Here is a 14,906-nt window from a genome sequence, read left to right as displayed (position 1 = left end):
GATATGCGATGCATGAACAAGAAATGGATAACGATGTTTGGAGTGAGAGAGAGGCCACCGTCCCAGAATCGTATTTTGAGCCAAAATGTCTTCTTAGTTATAATATGCCACTGGGATTAATAGTAATAAAAGTTTGCCAAAAAAAAAAAGAGTAATTTTTTGAAAAAAAAAAAGTAATAAAAAATATGAATAAACAAAATGTCTTCTTAATTATAAGATTATTAGTATACGTACACCTATTAGTATGACTATATTGTTGTAGAATATAGTAAGTTACTATTCCTAATTGCTCTCTTTGCACATGGTAATCAATGTTAATTTTTTTTTTTTTACATAAATCGATACATTTCATTGGTGAAATTTTGATGGTTTAATTCGAATATGTTAGAGATATAAATACCCAAATCTTCATATGTAATTAAAATAACGTTTCAATTAGTTTTAATCATCTAAACAAATTCAACTTATAGATAAATGTGCAAACGTTTATCCCGAAGCGAAAACACTTATCTGTTAGCATATATTGTTTGTTTTTCCATAGAATGAAAACTTAAGATCATACCACAAAAATCGCATTAATGGCTCCAACAGTATCATAGGGTCTCAACATTCAGGAAGATACGTTTATGGTGTATTTTACAGTTCGGTACAATCCCCATTGAGCATTATAACTCATAGTAATTATGCATTTATGGTTGTATTGTAAAACTACCACTAAGGTCGACTAATAGGTTAATTAAATATTAATATGCCAAATTCCTTAAAAAATATAGGTTTGTACATGGTCAGTTTTACGTTGTTGCGTCAATAGTTAACAATTTGTGCATCGCACGAGGATGAAACCCACATTACTTCAACTACAAATGTTGTGTACTACGAAGTATTTAATAATTTGTAATTTATTATAATAGAGTGTGTTAACTTAAATTTCTGTAAAATAGATTTATTTTAGTTCACAGTGTATAAGTTATTTTTAATGTGTGATATTAAAAATTTTATTTTTATATGGTCGAGTATATGTAGTATAATATTTAATACATTGATATCAATGTTGATAGGATTCAAGGCTCAGATTCGGACAGAGTTAGAGAGATTTTGAGAACATATGATAGAATGCGAAGAGTCGGCTATAGGTTATGTTTTTATATCCTCAATGATGTGTTGGGTTGTTGGGCTTCTGATTAGGTTATGTTTTGGGCCTTCATTTTGGGGTTTAGGGTTTAAGGATTAGGGTAACAATTGTTACCTATTTGGGATGCGATGTGGCAACATTTGTTTGAGGATGCGCAATTTCAACTACGTCAACAGTTACAAAATACATGTACACATTATTTCATAACATTGTGTTGTTACATTGTGTTTATAAATTCAATCTAAGTAAAAACAATAAAATTAAATAATAATTTTTGCTAAAAAATATTGCAAATTTAGTGATGAATGACTCTCAGAAGATGAACTTTGCCTTAGTTGAGATTGAAAAGATGTTATCAGTAATTGGAAAGAGTTTGAGGGACTTTTCAAAAATGGCAATTTCAAATTTTGAGAGCTATAGTGAATATCAAATAGGTTGATACAAGAGGAATTGACATATGATTGTGATGCTCAGAAACACGAGAATGAAGTATTGGTTAGTCAATTAACATAAGAACAAAAGGTCATATACGATGAGGTGTTAGGAGATACTGAAAGCAAATATGGAGGGTTAGTCTTTGTTTATGGGTATGGAGGTACTGGTAAGACCTTTTTGTGGGGAACATTGTCTTCAGCTTTAAGGTCTAAGGGTGAAATTGTTTTAAATGTTGTGTCTAGCGGCATAGCTTCTCTGTTATTACCAGGTGTAAGGACTGCCCATTCTCGATTTTTCATACCTATCTCTGTTAATGAAGATTCAACTTGCAACATAAGTCAGGGTAGTCCATTGGCGGAGCTTATTGTGCAAAGCAAGTTGACCTTTGGTGGTAAAACAGTTGTTTTTTGTGGCGATTTCAGACAAATTTTACCACTAATTTCAAAGGGCACACGGCAAGATATTGTTAGGGCAAGCATAAATTCCTCCTATCTTTGGAGATCCTGTAAAGTATTTAGGCTAACTAAGAATCTGCACCTTAGAAGTGTACAATCAGAGTTTGAGGCTAAAGAGATTGAAGAGTTTGCAAAATGGGTAGCTAATATAGGTGATTGAGTAGTTGGTAATTCAACTGATGGTGAAGCAGATACTACAATTCCAAATCACTTATTGCTCAAGTGTGACGATGATCCTATTTTTGCAATTGTTGATAGCACCTTCCCTTTGTTTCGACGCGGTATAAGTGATCTGTCCCGTCTTAAAAATAGTGTTACTTTGGCTACAACATTAGATGTGGTAGATAGCATTAATCAATACATGAATTATCATAATCGGGCTGAAGGTATAACTTATTTGACTTGTGATTCTGTTTGTAAGTCCAATTCAAATGTAGATATGTTAGCGAATTTGCACACCCCAGAATTCTTGAATGGTTTGTGATGCCCTGGAGTACCGAATCATGCTTTGATTTTGAAAATTGGATCACCTGTTATGCTTTTGAGAAATATTGATCATACTCTAGGACTGTGTAATGGTACGAGGTTATTGTTACAAGGCTGGTTGATCACGTGTTGGAAGCCCAAATCATGTGTGGTACGAATGCAGGAACAAAGGTAGGTCTTAATTCCCAGAATGTCACTAACATCGTCAGATCCAAGATTGTCTGCACAAATTCCAACGATAGTAATTTCTTTTGATGTTATCTTATGACATGACAATAAACAAAAGCCAAAGGCAAACACTCTCAAAAGTGGGATTGTTTTTGAAAATGCATATCTTTAACCATGGACAAATGTACGTAGTTGTTTCAAGGGTTAGTAACCCAAGGGGTTTAAAATTTTTTATTTGTGTAAAAAATGTAACATGTCTAAGTATAACGAAAAATATTGTGTATAAAGAAGTCTTCAACAATGTGTAATAAAATTACACAAACTTTATAATTTCAAATTACATATTTTTCCATCTGATTATATTATACTGTATATTCTATATACTATATATATAGTCGTGCATCACACGAGTGCAACTACTAGTTAAAGTACTATAGTAAACCCTTCTATATATTAAAGTCATATAGCCAATAGTCATGGTCAATCAAATTGTTGTATTTTCCCGCCCAATCCATATAAAACTACATAGTTTTGAACATTAGGTTGTTAAACTTCAATTTTTTTTCATTTATTTCGTGGTTTTTTTTTCTGATTTTCCTGGCAACAAAATACGGAGTAATTATTTAAACTTCAATTTTCAAATCTAATTTAGTGTTTCAAGAAAAGTAAACAGTTGTTTTTCATTTTTCAATGCTTAATAATTGATAAAGTAATTAATAAGTATCAATTACCAATGTTGTTTACTCTTACAAGTTACAATACAACTATACAAGCCATCATGCTAAAAATAATGATCACATTTTTTGAATCTAAATTCTGGTGGAAAATTGCCTATAAATACATGTTTTGAGGTGAAATCCACATTTCCATTGAAAGCACCAGGAGAGAAAAAGATCAAGAAACAAAGGTGGTAACTCATTATTTCTCTTTATTATCATTTCTATATTTATGCAAATGAAGTGGACTGGGAGAGGCAAAACTGATAGGAACCCTTCTTTAAAGGTTTCAAGAGCATATACAATACTGTTAGAAACCCTTTTGAAGAAGGTTTCAAACTCCATTGAGACCTGAAATCATCAAAAGAGTATGGTCAGAACTACTACAATAGGAGGCAAGAGGAAAGCAAAATAATCAAAGTCAGGTATTTATTTTAGTTTTGAGTTAATACCCAAAATCGTCATCGACTATAGTGGTTTTTCTCAATTTCGTCCTAAACGACTTTGGTGACCTAATACCGTCCCAGACTTTTGTGTTTCGCTCAATTTAGTCCCAGACTTTTGTGTTTTTGCTCAATTTAGTCCCTCATTTGTTATTCTGTCCATTTGGTGTTAAATAAATAGACAATTCAGTAATTTTAATATTGGCATCTCTTTACTCATAGACATGTGAACTGCGAAATCCCCTTTTTTTTTTACGAATTACTCCCAGAATTACTCCTAAAACTGCGAATATAAAATTTGATTTGCAGGTCCGGGAGTAATTCTGGGTGTAAGTCGTACAAGAAAGAAGAATTTCCCACTTCACAAGTTGAAAGTAAAGAGAGATCAATATTGACATTACTGAATTGTCCCTTTATTTAACACCAATTTGACAAATAACAAATGGAGGACTAAATTGAGCGAAACACAAAAGTCTGGGACGATATTAGGTCACCAAAGTCGTTTAGGACGAAATTGAGAAAAACCACTATAGTCGAGGACGATTTTGGGTATTAACTCTTTTAGTTTTCTATGAGATTGTATTGCACAAGGTAGAAAAAAAAAACTTGGTGTAATGACAAATACTAGGTCTTTGATGGAATTTAGATTTTTAACTTGGTGTATTTGACTAAAATACTAGGTCTTTGATGGAATTTAGATTTTCTCATAGCATGTACATGCTACTTTCTATATACTCAGGTCTTATCTGCAATTTCTGCTTCTACTAACATTGTTCAAAAGAGTCCATAGCAAATATGTTTACCTCTTTTTCTCTTGATACCCAGCAGCATCAGTTCTTCGTACATCAAGTTCATGCTTCAGAGTAGCTAATCAAATTTTCGGTAGCATTTTCTTCCTCACAAGTTGCAACAGTATGTTAAACACCAAGGTCAAATTTTCTGGAAAACAAATTTTAAATTTAAACAAAAGGGTCAAATTTTCAAGAACGGTAGAAGTCCTATATTTCTTCCTAAAAAAACCAACAATTAGGTCCCTAAACTAACCAAATTCATGCAATTCTTTCAATTTGCAGGTTTCCAACAGGTTATATTGTCTTTTTTGTGCACTATTTTTTTGTGCACTATTTTTTAATTAAATATCAAAGTTATAATACAAAATAATGCTATATATTTATTTACCAAGTATTTTATTAATACCATGAAAAAATTAAAAAATTATAATTAATAAAGCCAATCATATTAACTACTTGAGGAATTTGTTGACAAAGTGAGTATTCAAATCACATAACAAATTGAAGTGAGAATTACCTCGCAATGTCATTGTTTGACAATCAGCAGTTAGCGGTTAGCGTTAGCGGATTTGACCAACGAATTATATCAACGGTTTGGTAAAAAGATATTTGAAAAAATTAGCTGTTTAGATTAATATGTAAAATGACCTAAGGGTATACATATATTTAATAATAATAATAATAATAATAATAATAATAATAATAATAATAATAATAATAATAATAATAATAATTGTTTTAAAATAATAAAAAATATAAGAGAAAACGGTCAAATAGGCCCTCAAACTTTTCATAAGAAGTTAATTAAGCCCTCCAACTTTTCAAAGTGGCAATTAGACACACGAACTTTTAATTCCTGTGCAATGAGGCCCATTGACCGGGTAACCACCGATAACACCGCCACCCGGTAAAATGCTCTATAGACGCTGACTAGGCACCATCTTTATACATTTAGCATGCCACTCATCAAAAATTAAATTAAAAAAAACAAAATATTAAATTAAATATAAAAATTAAAAATATGAAATACAAAAATAGTAATGGGGAAATTAATTTTGCTATTCAGATTGAAGGAAGAGAACGAAACTCCATAACCCTAAGACCCTAATCTTACCATCAAAATCAATTCTCCCTTCAATCTCCAACTTCATTCACCCAAAATTGAAATTTACGAAGGAACATTGCATGCTAACAACAAGATGAATGCTATTGTTGTTGACTGGAGCTTTGAAATTTACGAAGGAACATTGCATGCTAACAACAAGACGAAGGCTATTGTTGTTGACAGGAGCTTGAAGACGAAGTTATTGGCAGTAAAGAAGTAGGAGACAACAAGACGAAGGCTATTGTTGTTGACTGGAGCTTGAAGACGAAGTAGGAGAAGTCGGACGAGTTTGTAGTAGGCTATTGTTGTTGACTGAGGCTCGAACTCACAATCTTCCAAATGGAAGTCCAACCCGGGTACCATTAGACCACATAGTCTTGGTAATAAACCTAACCCTTATTCAACTGAAGATTTTCATATTAGCAAAGCAAAAATGTATAGTGGGTTTTGTATATTTGAAGGCAAAGATATGAGTTTTGTATATTTGAAGGCAAAAATATGGATTTTGTATATTTGCAGGCATAGATATGAGTATTTGTATTTTAAATAGTTTTGGCAATGGATTTTTTTTTTGACTTGGTGTGAATTTGAATTGCTTTGTGATATGGATCCCCTACAATGTAGTTAATAATTGAGACAAACTTGGGTAGGTGTAGTCCTGCGTTTTTCTTTAGTGTTTCGCAGTTGATTTTTTTGACTTGTTGTGGTCCCCTTACACATGGTGTTTGTTTTAGGTATAATGTATATATTAACTATATAGAGTACTTAAATGTATACAATGACCTACACTGTATTGAAATATAAGCATTTTAAATCTAGGATTTGTATTGCTTAAATCTATATAGGTCTTTGTATTCTTTGTATTGCTTAAATCGGGATATATTTTAAATCTGGGATTTGTATTGCTTAAATCTATATAGGTTTTTGTATTGCTTTAATTTACATAGGTCTATGTATTGCTTAAATATAGGTCTTTGTTTGTTTGTTTGTTTTTTTAGGATGCATTCCACTGTATGTATAAGAATTCATCATGGTGGCAGTTTTTTCCAACACCCTGTTATGAATTATGTAAATGGTGAGGTTGAAGAGGTTATAATGGACCCAGATTATTTATCGTATCCTCATTTGCTGAAATATATTAAAGAGAACAGGTATGGTCAAATTCAATCTCTGTCGTATAAATTACCTTGTGAGCGTATGGAAAACCTACATATGCTCAATAACGAAAGAAGTACACTTGACCTTATTCATTTTGCGTGTTTGTGTGGTCAAGTTGATTTATTTGTTGAGCATGGTATAGACGATGCAGAGGTAGTTCCAGAGTTAGCATTACCCACACCTGTAAATGAGGTAGTTCGAGATGGTGCTGTGTTAGAAGCTGAATATGATCTTGGGGTTGTTACACAACCAGAGAGTGAACATGCTCCAACTGAAAAGCATGGTGATGAAGAGCAGTTCTTGAGTGATGATTTAAAAGGGGAAGAGAGTGATGAAGAGCAGTTCTTGGGTGATGATTTAGTAGGGGAAGAAATCAAAAATAGTGATGAAGATGATGACCTTGTGGATGTTGAATGTCATGCTGCCTCATCTAATGATGATGAAGAGAATAGAGAGGCTAGAAAGGTAGAGGTTGAACCTGAAAATGTAGTTGGAAATGTGAATGAAGAAGTGGAAAGTCAATATTATGACTCTGAAGACCCCCCAAGTTATCAATCTGAACAGGAGGATGAAGAAGCATCATTTCAGCAATCCAAGAAGTCAACAAGTAGATTTAGAAACCCTTCATATAATCCCAATGTTGAATTAATTGAGCTTGAACTGGGAACTCTATATGATGATGGGAAACAATTCAAGAAGGCGATGATAAATTATGCGGTCTACGCAAAGAGAAACATTCTGCAACAACCCAAAATTTTATTTTATAAATCCAATTTTAAGAAATTCCAAAATAGCCATTTTCACTCCAATAAAAATTTTTGCGATCAATTGGTGTTTGAATAAATTATTTTAGTCACATTTTAAATTAATTCGACACCAAAACTTATTTTTAATCCAAAATCCTAAATTTTCGGGTACTTCGCGTACCAAGTTTTAAATTGAGAAACTAATCTGAGTGAGACCGGGAGAATTTTTAGAAGCCTTAAACAAGTGTTCATCTAGAAGACTCTTTGAGAAAATTCATTTTCAACCCCAAAGTATTTAAAAATATCATTTCTAGCCCTTGGTCCATGATACAAGGTGAACCACAAAGCTTTGTCTGATACTTTAGAGAGCAAGCTAAAATTACCCTTTTGCCCCTAACCAATCATTGGCCACCTACCTAGGGTTTTGAACCCATATAAATAGAACATATTCTCCTTGTTTCTCCTGATCGATTCCATTTGCCTCTTCACTCCAAGCCTTAGAAGAAATCACAGTAACTGTTCTGCCATTCATTCCTCCATCCATTTCATTTTCATTTCAAAGACTTTGTTCATTCTTTACCTCCCATCTTTGAGTTGCCTTAAGCTTAGTATGCATGTATGTTTGTTTGAGGAAGATAGGTGGGGGAAGGTAGTAATCTCTGAAGGGGAAAGGAGAAGGGATCCACACAAGAAGAAGAAGCTACAAGAGGTATAACCCCATGGATTCCTTCTTTGTTTTGGCCCTGTGAAGCCTTGTTATTGTGTAGAAATGAGTAGAAATTATGAGATTTTGTAGTGTTTATGCTTAGAAGTGATCTAGTATTTGCCTTTGAGTTGTTGAGAATGTTTTGGACTTGTTTGGATTGTTTTTGCAGAAGAAAATGACATCTGGTGCACACCGTGTGTGCACCAGATCAGACCAGCGGCCCTAGCCGCGGCCCATCAGGAGGGCCCTTGTGGCTCAGCTACGTGACGTTTCGGACTAAGTGTTATGGGCCCTTGTGGCTCGGCACTTCGGCATCGTCTCGACGCACGTTTTGGCTTTGATATCGTTGTTTTGGATAAAAAATGAGTATGATATGAAGGATTTATTGAAGAATTGCTACACAGTTCATATAATTGTTAGTCCACTGTGTATGAGAAATGCTTGACTATGTGATCTGATGATATTTTTGTATTGAGTAGAAAAGCATGATCCTTTGAGAATATGATTTATTAGAAAGCATGACTAGATTATAATATTTGATCAATGAGGAATGAAACATATTTTGTTGATAGAAAGGTATAGGATTTTCTATGTTGCAAACCGAGCATGATATTATATTCTTGAGTACTTCATGTTGTTTTTATAAATGGTTTAGAAGCATGTTATAGAGTATTTTGGCATTTCACATATGTCATATTTCAAAAGTGCATAAAGGCCAACGTGAGCCCAAGTATTACTTTCAAAGTCATAAGCATGTGGTATATCATTCTTGAATGGATTGAGGAATAGTAGAGTTGTTACATGCATGAGATTAATGCATGAGAGATATATCTATGTATTATCTATATTGGTGAGGTTTTGGAGGATACCGTTTGAACTATGTCCTCTCCGGAGATATATATGGACATTGCGGTCCCAGTACATGTAACGCGGCGTATTCTCATGTTATGAGGTTGCAAACTGCCCGCTAGGCTTGGAATCCTAGTTAGGGGGTGCGCACACTTAAAGTTCGATACCTGATTCCACAGCGCAAGAACCACGAGATTGGTTCCATAGACGGTAGGAGATATTGAGTCGGATTTATGTCGTTCCCGATGGGGCAATTCACTCTTCGGTGAAACCCTGAGCCGTCTACGAGCGAGAAGAAAAGAAAGTGAGTCAATAGAGACTCAAGAGAAATGAAAGTGAGTCATTAGAGACTCAAGAGAAAAGAAAGTGAGTCAATAGAGACTCGAGAGAAAAGAAAGTGAGTCAAGAGAGACTCAAGAGAAAAGAAAGCAAGTCATTAATGACTTAAAGAGACCTCCACAGAACTTACTCTATTTTTACAACGAGTGTATATATATATATATATATATATATATATATATATATATATATATATATATATATTTATAGTATTGTACGAAATTGCATATGAGTATGATTTATAGTATTGCACGAGATTGCATATGAGTATGATGTATAGTATTGCACGAGATTGCATGAGTATGATGTATAGTATTGCACGAGATTGCATATGAGTATGATGTATAGTATTGCACGAGATTGCATATGAGTATGATTATAGTATTGCACGAGATTGCATATGAGTATGAGTATAGTATTGCACGAGATTGCATATGAGTATGATGTATAGTATTGCACAAGAATGCATAAGAGTATGAGTATAGTATTACACAAGATTGCATATGAGTATGATTATAGTATTGCACGAGATTGCATATTGGTATTATTATAGTATTGCACGAGATTGCATGTGATTATAGTGTTGCACAAGATTGCATTTGAGTAGAATATCGTATGTGATTGTATAATGAAAATGTTGATTTAAGATTGTACATCAAGCATGATCGTATAATTATATTTGAAGCATTGTACATCAAGTTTATGTGATGAGAATTTGAGAGCATGAGAATACCTGTTGTTTAGTTTATTATCATGTTACTACTTGTAAGCATAAGTTGCTTGTTAAGTTTATTGTGAAATATACATGTTGAAGTATCTAGATTTGTAAAGTCATATGTTTTTTAGGTATGTTTGTTGATATTATAGGTTGCAAGCATCTAGAAAGTATATGATAGATCTAAATATGTTTATGAGATGAGTTTGTTGTTTACACGAGAAATCAAATGTTTTCAAAGTATATGTTATAATATTTTACAGGGTTGAGTGTGGTTATACTTATCTTCATGCTAACGGGTGTTTTCCTATTTGTCTATGTGTTGCTTGCAAAACCCCTTTCAGGTGGGCCCAGCAGTGAGAAGAGATCGAGTTAGATTAGTCTCGTAGTTTGAGATGTCTAAACTCTAGTTATGTTGATGACTTTGTTTCCGGATTTAGACTCATGGTTATTATTATGGTTTTGATGATAATGTAGACTTTTGGGGTGACTTTTTCCCCCTTATGTTTTTCAGTATTTATTATGGAAGTTAGACATTTATTTTATTTCTAATTTTACGCCTTAGCCTGTGCAATCACCACGGAGTGGTGGTTGTGGCGGTGACATCCTCACTAGTTATTTAGTTTTTAATTCCGCTGCTTAGTTTATGATAATTGTGGTTTAGATTTGTGATTAAGAGATAGAAAAAGTAAGGTGCTACACATTCACTATGTGAAAAATGAACCAAAGAGAGTTTCAGTTGCATGTGTAAAGTCATGCCCATTTCAAGCTACTGGTTCATGGGATGAAACTCTAAAGTGCTTTCAGCTTAAAACACTAACTGCAGTACACAAATGTAATCTAAAATACAGCTTGGCAATTGTGAACCAACAGTGGATTGAAGATAGGTATGAGGATAATGTAAGAGATTACCCTACAATTGGACCATCAAAATTGAAAAGGCACATCCAATCAGAATTGAAACTCAATCTGGGCATCTCTATGGTGAGAAGAGTAGTGAGGGCCATACTAAAGAAAATAAATGCTAGTTTTCAGGATCAATTTCACAGAATCCGGATTATGCTACTGAATGTATGAACTCAAATCCTGGAACAAAAACATTGGTACAAACTAATAAAACAACCCCTAATAGTCCTTGTGTGTTTCAACGATTTTATGTTTGCTTTGGGGCTTTAAAGTTAGGGTTTTTAGAAGGGTGTAGGAAAGTGATTGGGCTGGATGGGTGCTTTCTAAAAGGACTTTTGAAAGGTGAAATCTTAAGTGCAGTTGGTAGAGATTCTAACAACCAAATGTACCCAATAGCGTGGGCAGTCGTAGAGATAGAGAACACTGATTCTTGGAGCTGGTTTCTAGGGTTATTGAAAACATATTTGGGCATCACCAATACTTATCCATGGACAATAATCAGCGATCAACAGAAGGTAAAACAAAAATAATAAAATACCACTTATGCATTTTACTGGAATAATTATCTAATATATTCTATTCTATATCTTTTGTAGGGTTTAACACGTGTGATTCAAGAGTTGTTTCCCGACTCCAAGCACCGCAATTGTGCTAGACATGTGCATGCTAATTGGAGTAAGCTACATAGAGGAAAAGTGTTGAAGAAACACTTTTGGATGTGTGCCAAGGCTACAACTGAAGCTCAATTCCAAGAACAACTTAAGTGTTTAGAAAAGATGGACCGTACTGCAAAAGCTGACTTAGAAAGGTAAACTGCTTCATATTTCTAATGCATATAAAGTGTCAATGTTTCACTGTGTGTATTATTTTAGGACATCTATGTATTAAGTTATATGTGTCAATGTGTGTTAAGGTGCCCTCCAAGGTTGTGGTGCAAGGCTTTCTTTAGGACATTTGTTAAGTGCGATGTTGTAGATAACAATTTGTGTGGGGCTTTTAATGGCACTTTGGTGAAAGCAAGAGTGAAACCCATTATCCCTATGTTGGAAGACATAAGAATAGGGATGATGAAGAGGATTGCAAAAAAAGTGAGGATGTTGAAAGGTGGACAGGAAATTATGGACCCCTTATAATGAAGAAACTAAATGCAAATATAGGTGAAAGTGTGGGATGGAAGGTAATTATATTTCTACCACTATCCCTTTCATTATGCCACTACCACTGCTAGTAAACCTTACTCCAAGTGAAACCTTACTACCAATATCACTTTATTGTAATTTTTAGTTTCTGACTTGATTTCAATGGAGATGATGGTTATGAAATTAAGAAAGGAAGACAACAATTCAAAGTGAAACTTGCAGGTAGAAGCTGCCCATGCAACTCATGGGATCTTTCTTGTATACCATGTCCACATGCAATTTGTGCAATCTTTGATACTGGAAGGGACCCAGAAGAATACATTGATTCCTGCTATTCAAAAGAGATTTACCTAAGGACATATTCACATACACTTCAGCCTATGAATGGAGAGTTATTCTGGCCAAAGACACAATCTGAGGAGATACTTGCTCCAATACCAAAAAAGATGACAGGTAGACCAAAAAGAAAAAGAAATCATGAGGCCAATGAAGTCCCAACTCGTCAGAAGCCATCCACTACTACTATCATTGGCAGTGTCAAGACAAGGGTATCTAAAAAGGGAAAACAGATGCATTGTTCTCTTTGTAAGAACCCGGGCCATTATAAAAGAACATGCCCTAATAGGAATGGCCAACAAGATATTACACCAATGAACTGACAAGCAAACTGTTAGAAACTTTTTTGTTATTTGCCAAACAAACTTGTTTGGTACTATTTGCCATTAGAATCTTTTTTTACTGTTTTATTTACTTAGGCGTTGAATTATGCCTTTGGCAATATGTAAAAAGTGGCAAAAATTTTGATTTGGCAACATGTAAACAATGACAAAAATTCTGATTTGGCAAGTATGTGAATGAAAATGTATGGCTGTGTTTTATGATTGGCAGATTGTCATTTTTGATTGGCAGATTGGCATTTTAATGATTGGCAGATTGGCTTTTTTCATACAACTTTGTAATTGTTATACTTTGGCAGATTTGGGTTATTTTTAGTGGCAGATTGTGCAATTTTTTTTTTTGAGAGAAACAGATTGTAAATAATGGAGAAACATTGATATGATATTGCACAATTATAAATAGAGGATTCAAAATATTTAAGCCACTAAATAAAGACTACATTACAGTGAAATTGTCAATACACAGCCACAAAGCCATATGTCAATAAAATTAAAGTAAACATCATATTAAAGTGCACCAATGGCAACATACATCCATATGGTATTGCCCTTTTGTTGTGCAAAATCACATACACACCTATCACTACAACAATTACTAAACTAATTATTATATTTCTCTGCCTTTTTTTGCTTTCATAAACTTGAATAGCCTTCTGAACATCACTTCGCAATCGTCGAATTTCCATTTTGATATTCGAATCAACTTCAAGCTTCCACTCCTTTGATAATAAACTTTTCCACAAAAAAAAAAAAAAAAAAAAAAACCACAGCCATCTTCCTGGACAAATCCATCCATTCAAGAAAAACATAAACTTATAAACAACAAAAATGTTGAAAACCCAAACATATTTCAAACAATAACCTAGAAAATTTGAAAATTAAATAATAACCCATAAAATTTTATTTACAACAAATTGAAAACAATAAAAGTACCTTTCATCGTTGACATCCAAAAAATTGTTGTCCATTATCTCATATACACATAGTGGTGATTTCAATCCACAACGGCAATACAAATACAGCTCATATTGTAAATTTGGCCTCAACTTTGAGGGAGACGACATTGGTGGACCATTCCAGCCAGAAGATGCAAAGTCCAAGAACATAAAAATAAAAAAAAATAAAAAATAAAAAAAAAGAGACGTTTGACACTAAGAAGAAGAACATAAGAACAAGAAGAAGAAATCCTAAGCCCTAAGGAACATGGTGATTGCTGTTCGCTGGTTCGCGTAGAAGGAGAATGGAGCGTATATTGAGGAACCTCGTATATATCCTAAGCCCTAAGGAACCTCGTATTTCTTTATTTAATATTTTGTTTCTTTTTTTTTTTAATTTAATTTTTGATGAGTGGCATGCCAAATGTATAAAGATGGTGCCTATAGTCAGCGTCTACAGAGCATTTTACCGGGTGTTATCGGTGATTACCCGGTCAGTGGACCTCATTGCACAGGAATTAAAAGTTCGTGTGTCTAATTGTCACTTTGAAAAGTCAGAGGGCTTAATTGACTTCTTATGGAAAGTTTGAGGGTCTATTTGACCCTTTTCCCAAAATATAATTAAGTCAATCATATTAACATTAACAACTTGAGGAATTTATTGACAAAAAGAATATTCAAATCACACAACAAATTGAAGTGGACTTATTCAACATTGGACATTATCCCAATCGTGCGATGCGCGTAAAAAACTAGTCACTTTATAACAACCAAACTTTTAGAGTTAAATTCAACCTCATTTGAATAAAATCATCCGAACTTAATAAATATATAACTCCATTGAATTAAGATCTCCCATGTTAAATTATCAAAGATGACCTCGTTAGATTGAGTTGTCATGGCTCAAGTCATTACAAAATAGACCATTAGACCAATTAGTCCATTGCTAAGATTATCCTAAAATATCTAAAGTGAAGAAAAAAAAAAAAAAAGTATAAGATCCCA

At 33.6% G+C, this 14,906-nt stretch overlaps 1 protein-coding gene across 1 annotated transcript; it reads left to right on the top strand.

Moving 5' to 3' along the window:
- Window positions 1-1,433: 1,433 nt before the first annotated feature.
- Window positions 1,434-2,182, top strand: LOC109172310. Its single transcript, XM_019321490.1, has 2 exons — window positions 1,434-1,566; window positions 1,677-2,182. The coding sequence occupies exons 1-2, from the start codon at window positions 1,434-1,436 to the stop codon at window positions 2,180-2,182; spliced, it is 639 nt and encodes a 212-aa protein (XP_019177035.1).
- The last annotated feature ends 12,724 nt before the right edge of the window (window positions 2,183-14,906 follow it).

Source organism: Ipomoea nil, unplaced genomic scaffold, assembly GCF_001879475.1.
Source record: "Ipomoea nil cultivar Tokyo-kokei standard unplaced genomic scaffold, Asagao_1.1 scaffold0143, whole genome shotgun sequence".
Classification (NCBI taxonomy): domain Eukaryota; kingdom Viridiplantae; phylum Streptophyta; class Magnoliopsida; order Solanales; family Convolvulaceae; genus Ipomoea; species Ipomoea nil.
This window is presented reverse-complemented; position numbering and strand designations above follow the sequence as displayed.

Excerpts from the sequence above, each read along its gene's own strand:
- LOC109172310 (XM_019321490.1), top strand. The coding sequence starts at position 1,434 with ATGAATGACTCTCAGAAGATGAACTTTGCCTTAGTTGAGATTGAAAAG. Across the intron at positions 1,567-1,676 it reads CTATAGTGAATATCAAATAG|GAGATACTGAAAGCAAATAT; the intron begins GTTGATACAAGA and ends ATGAGGTGTTAG.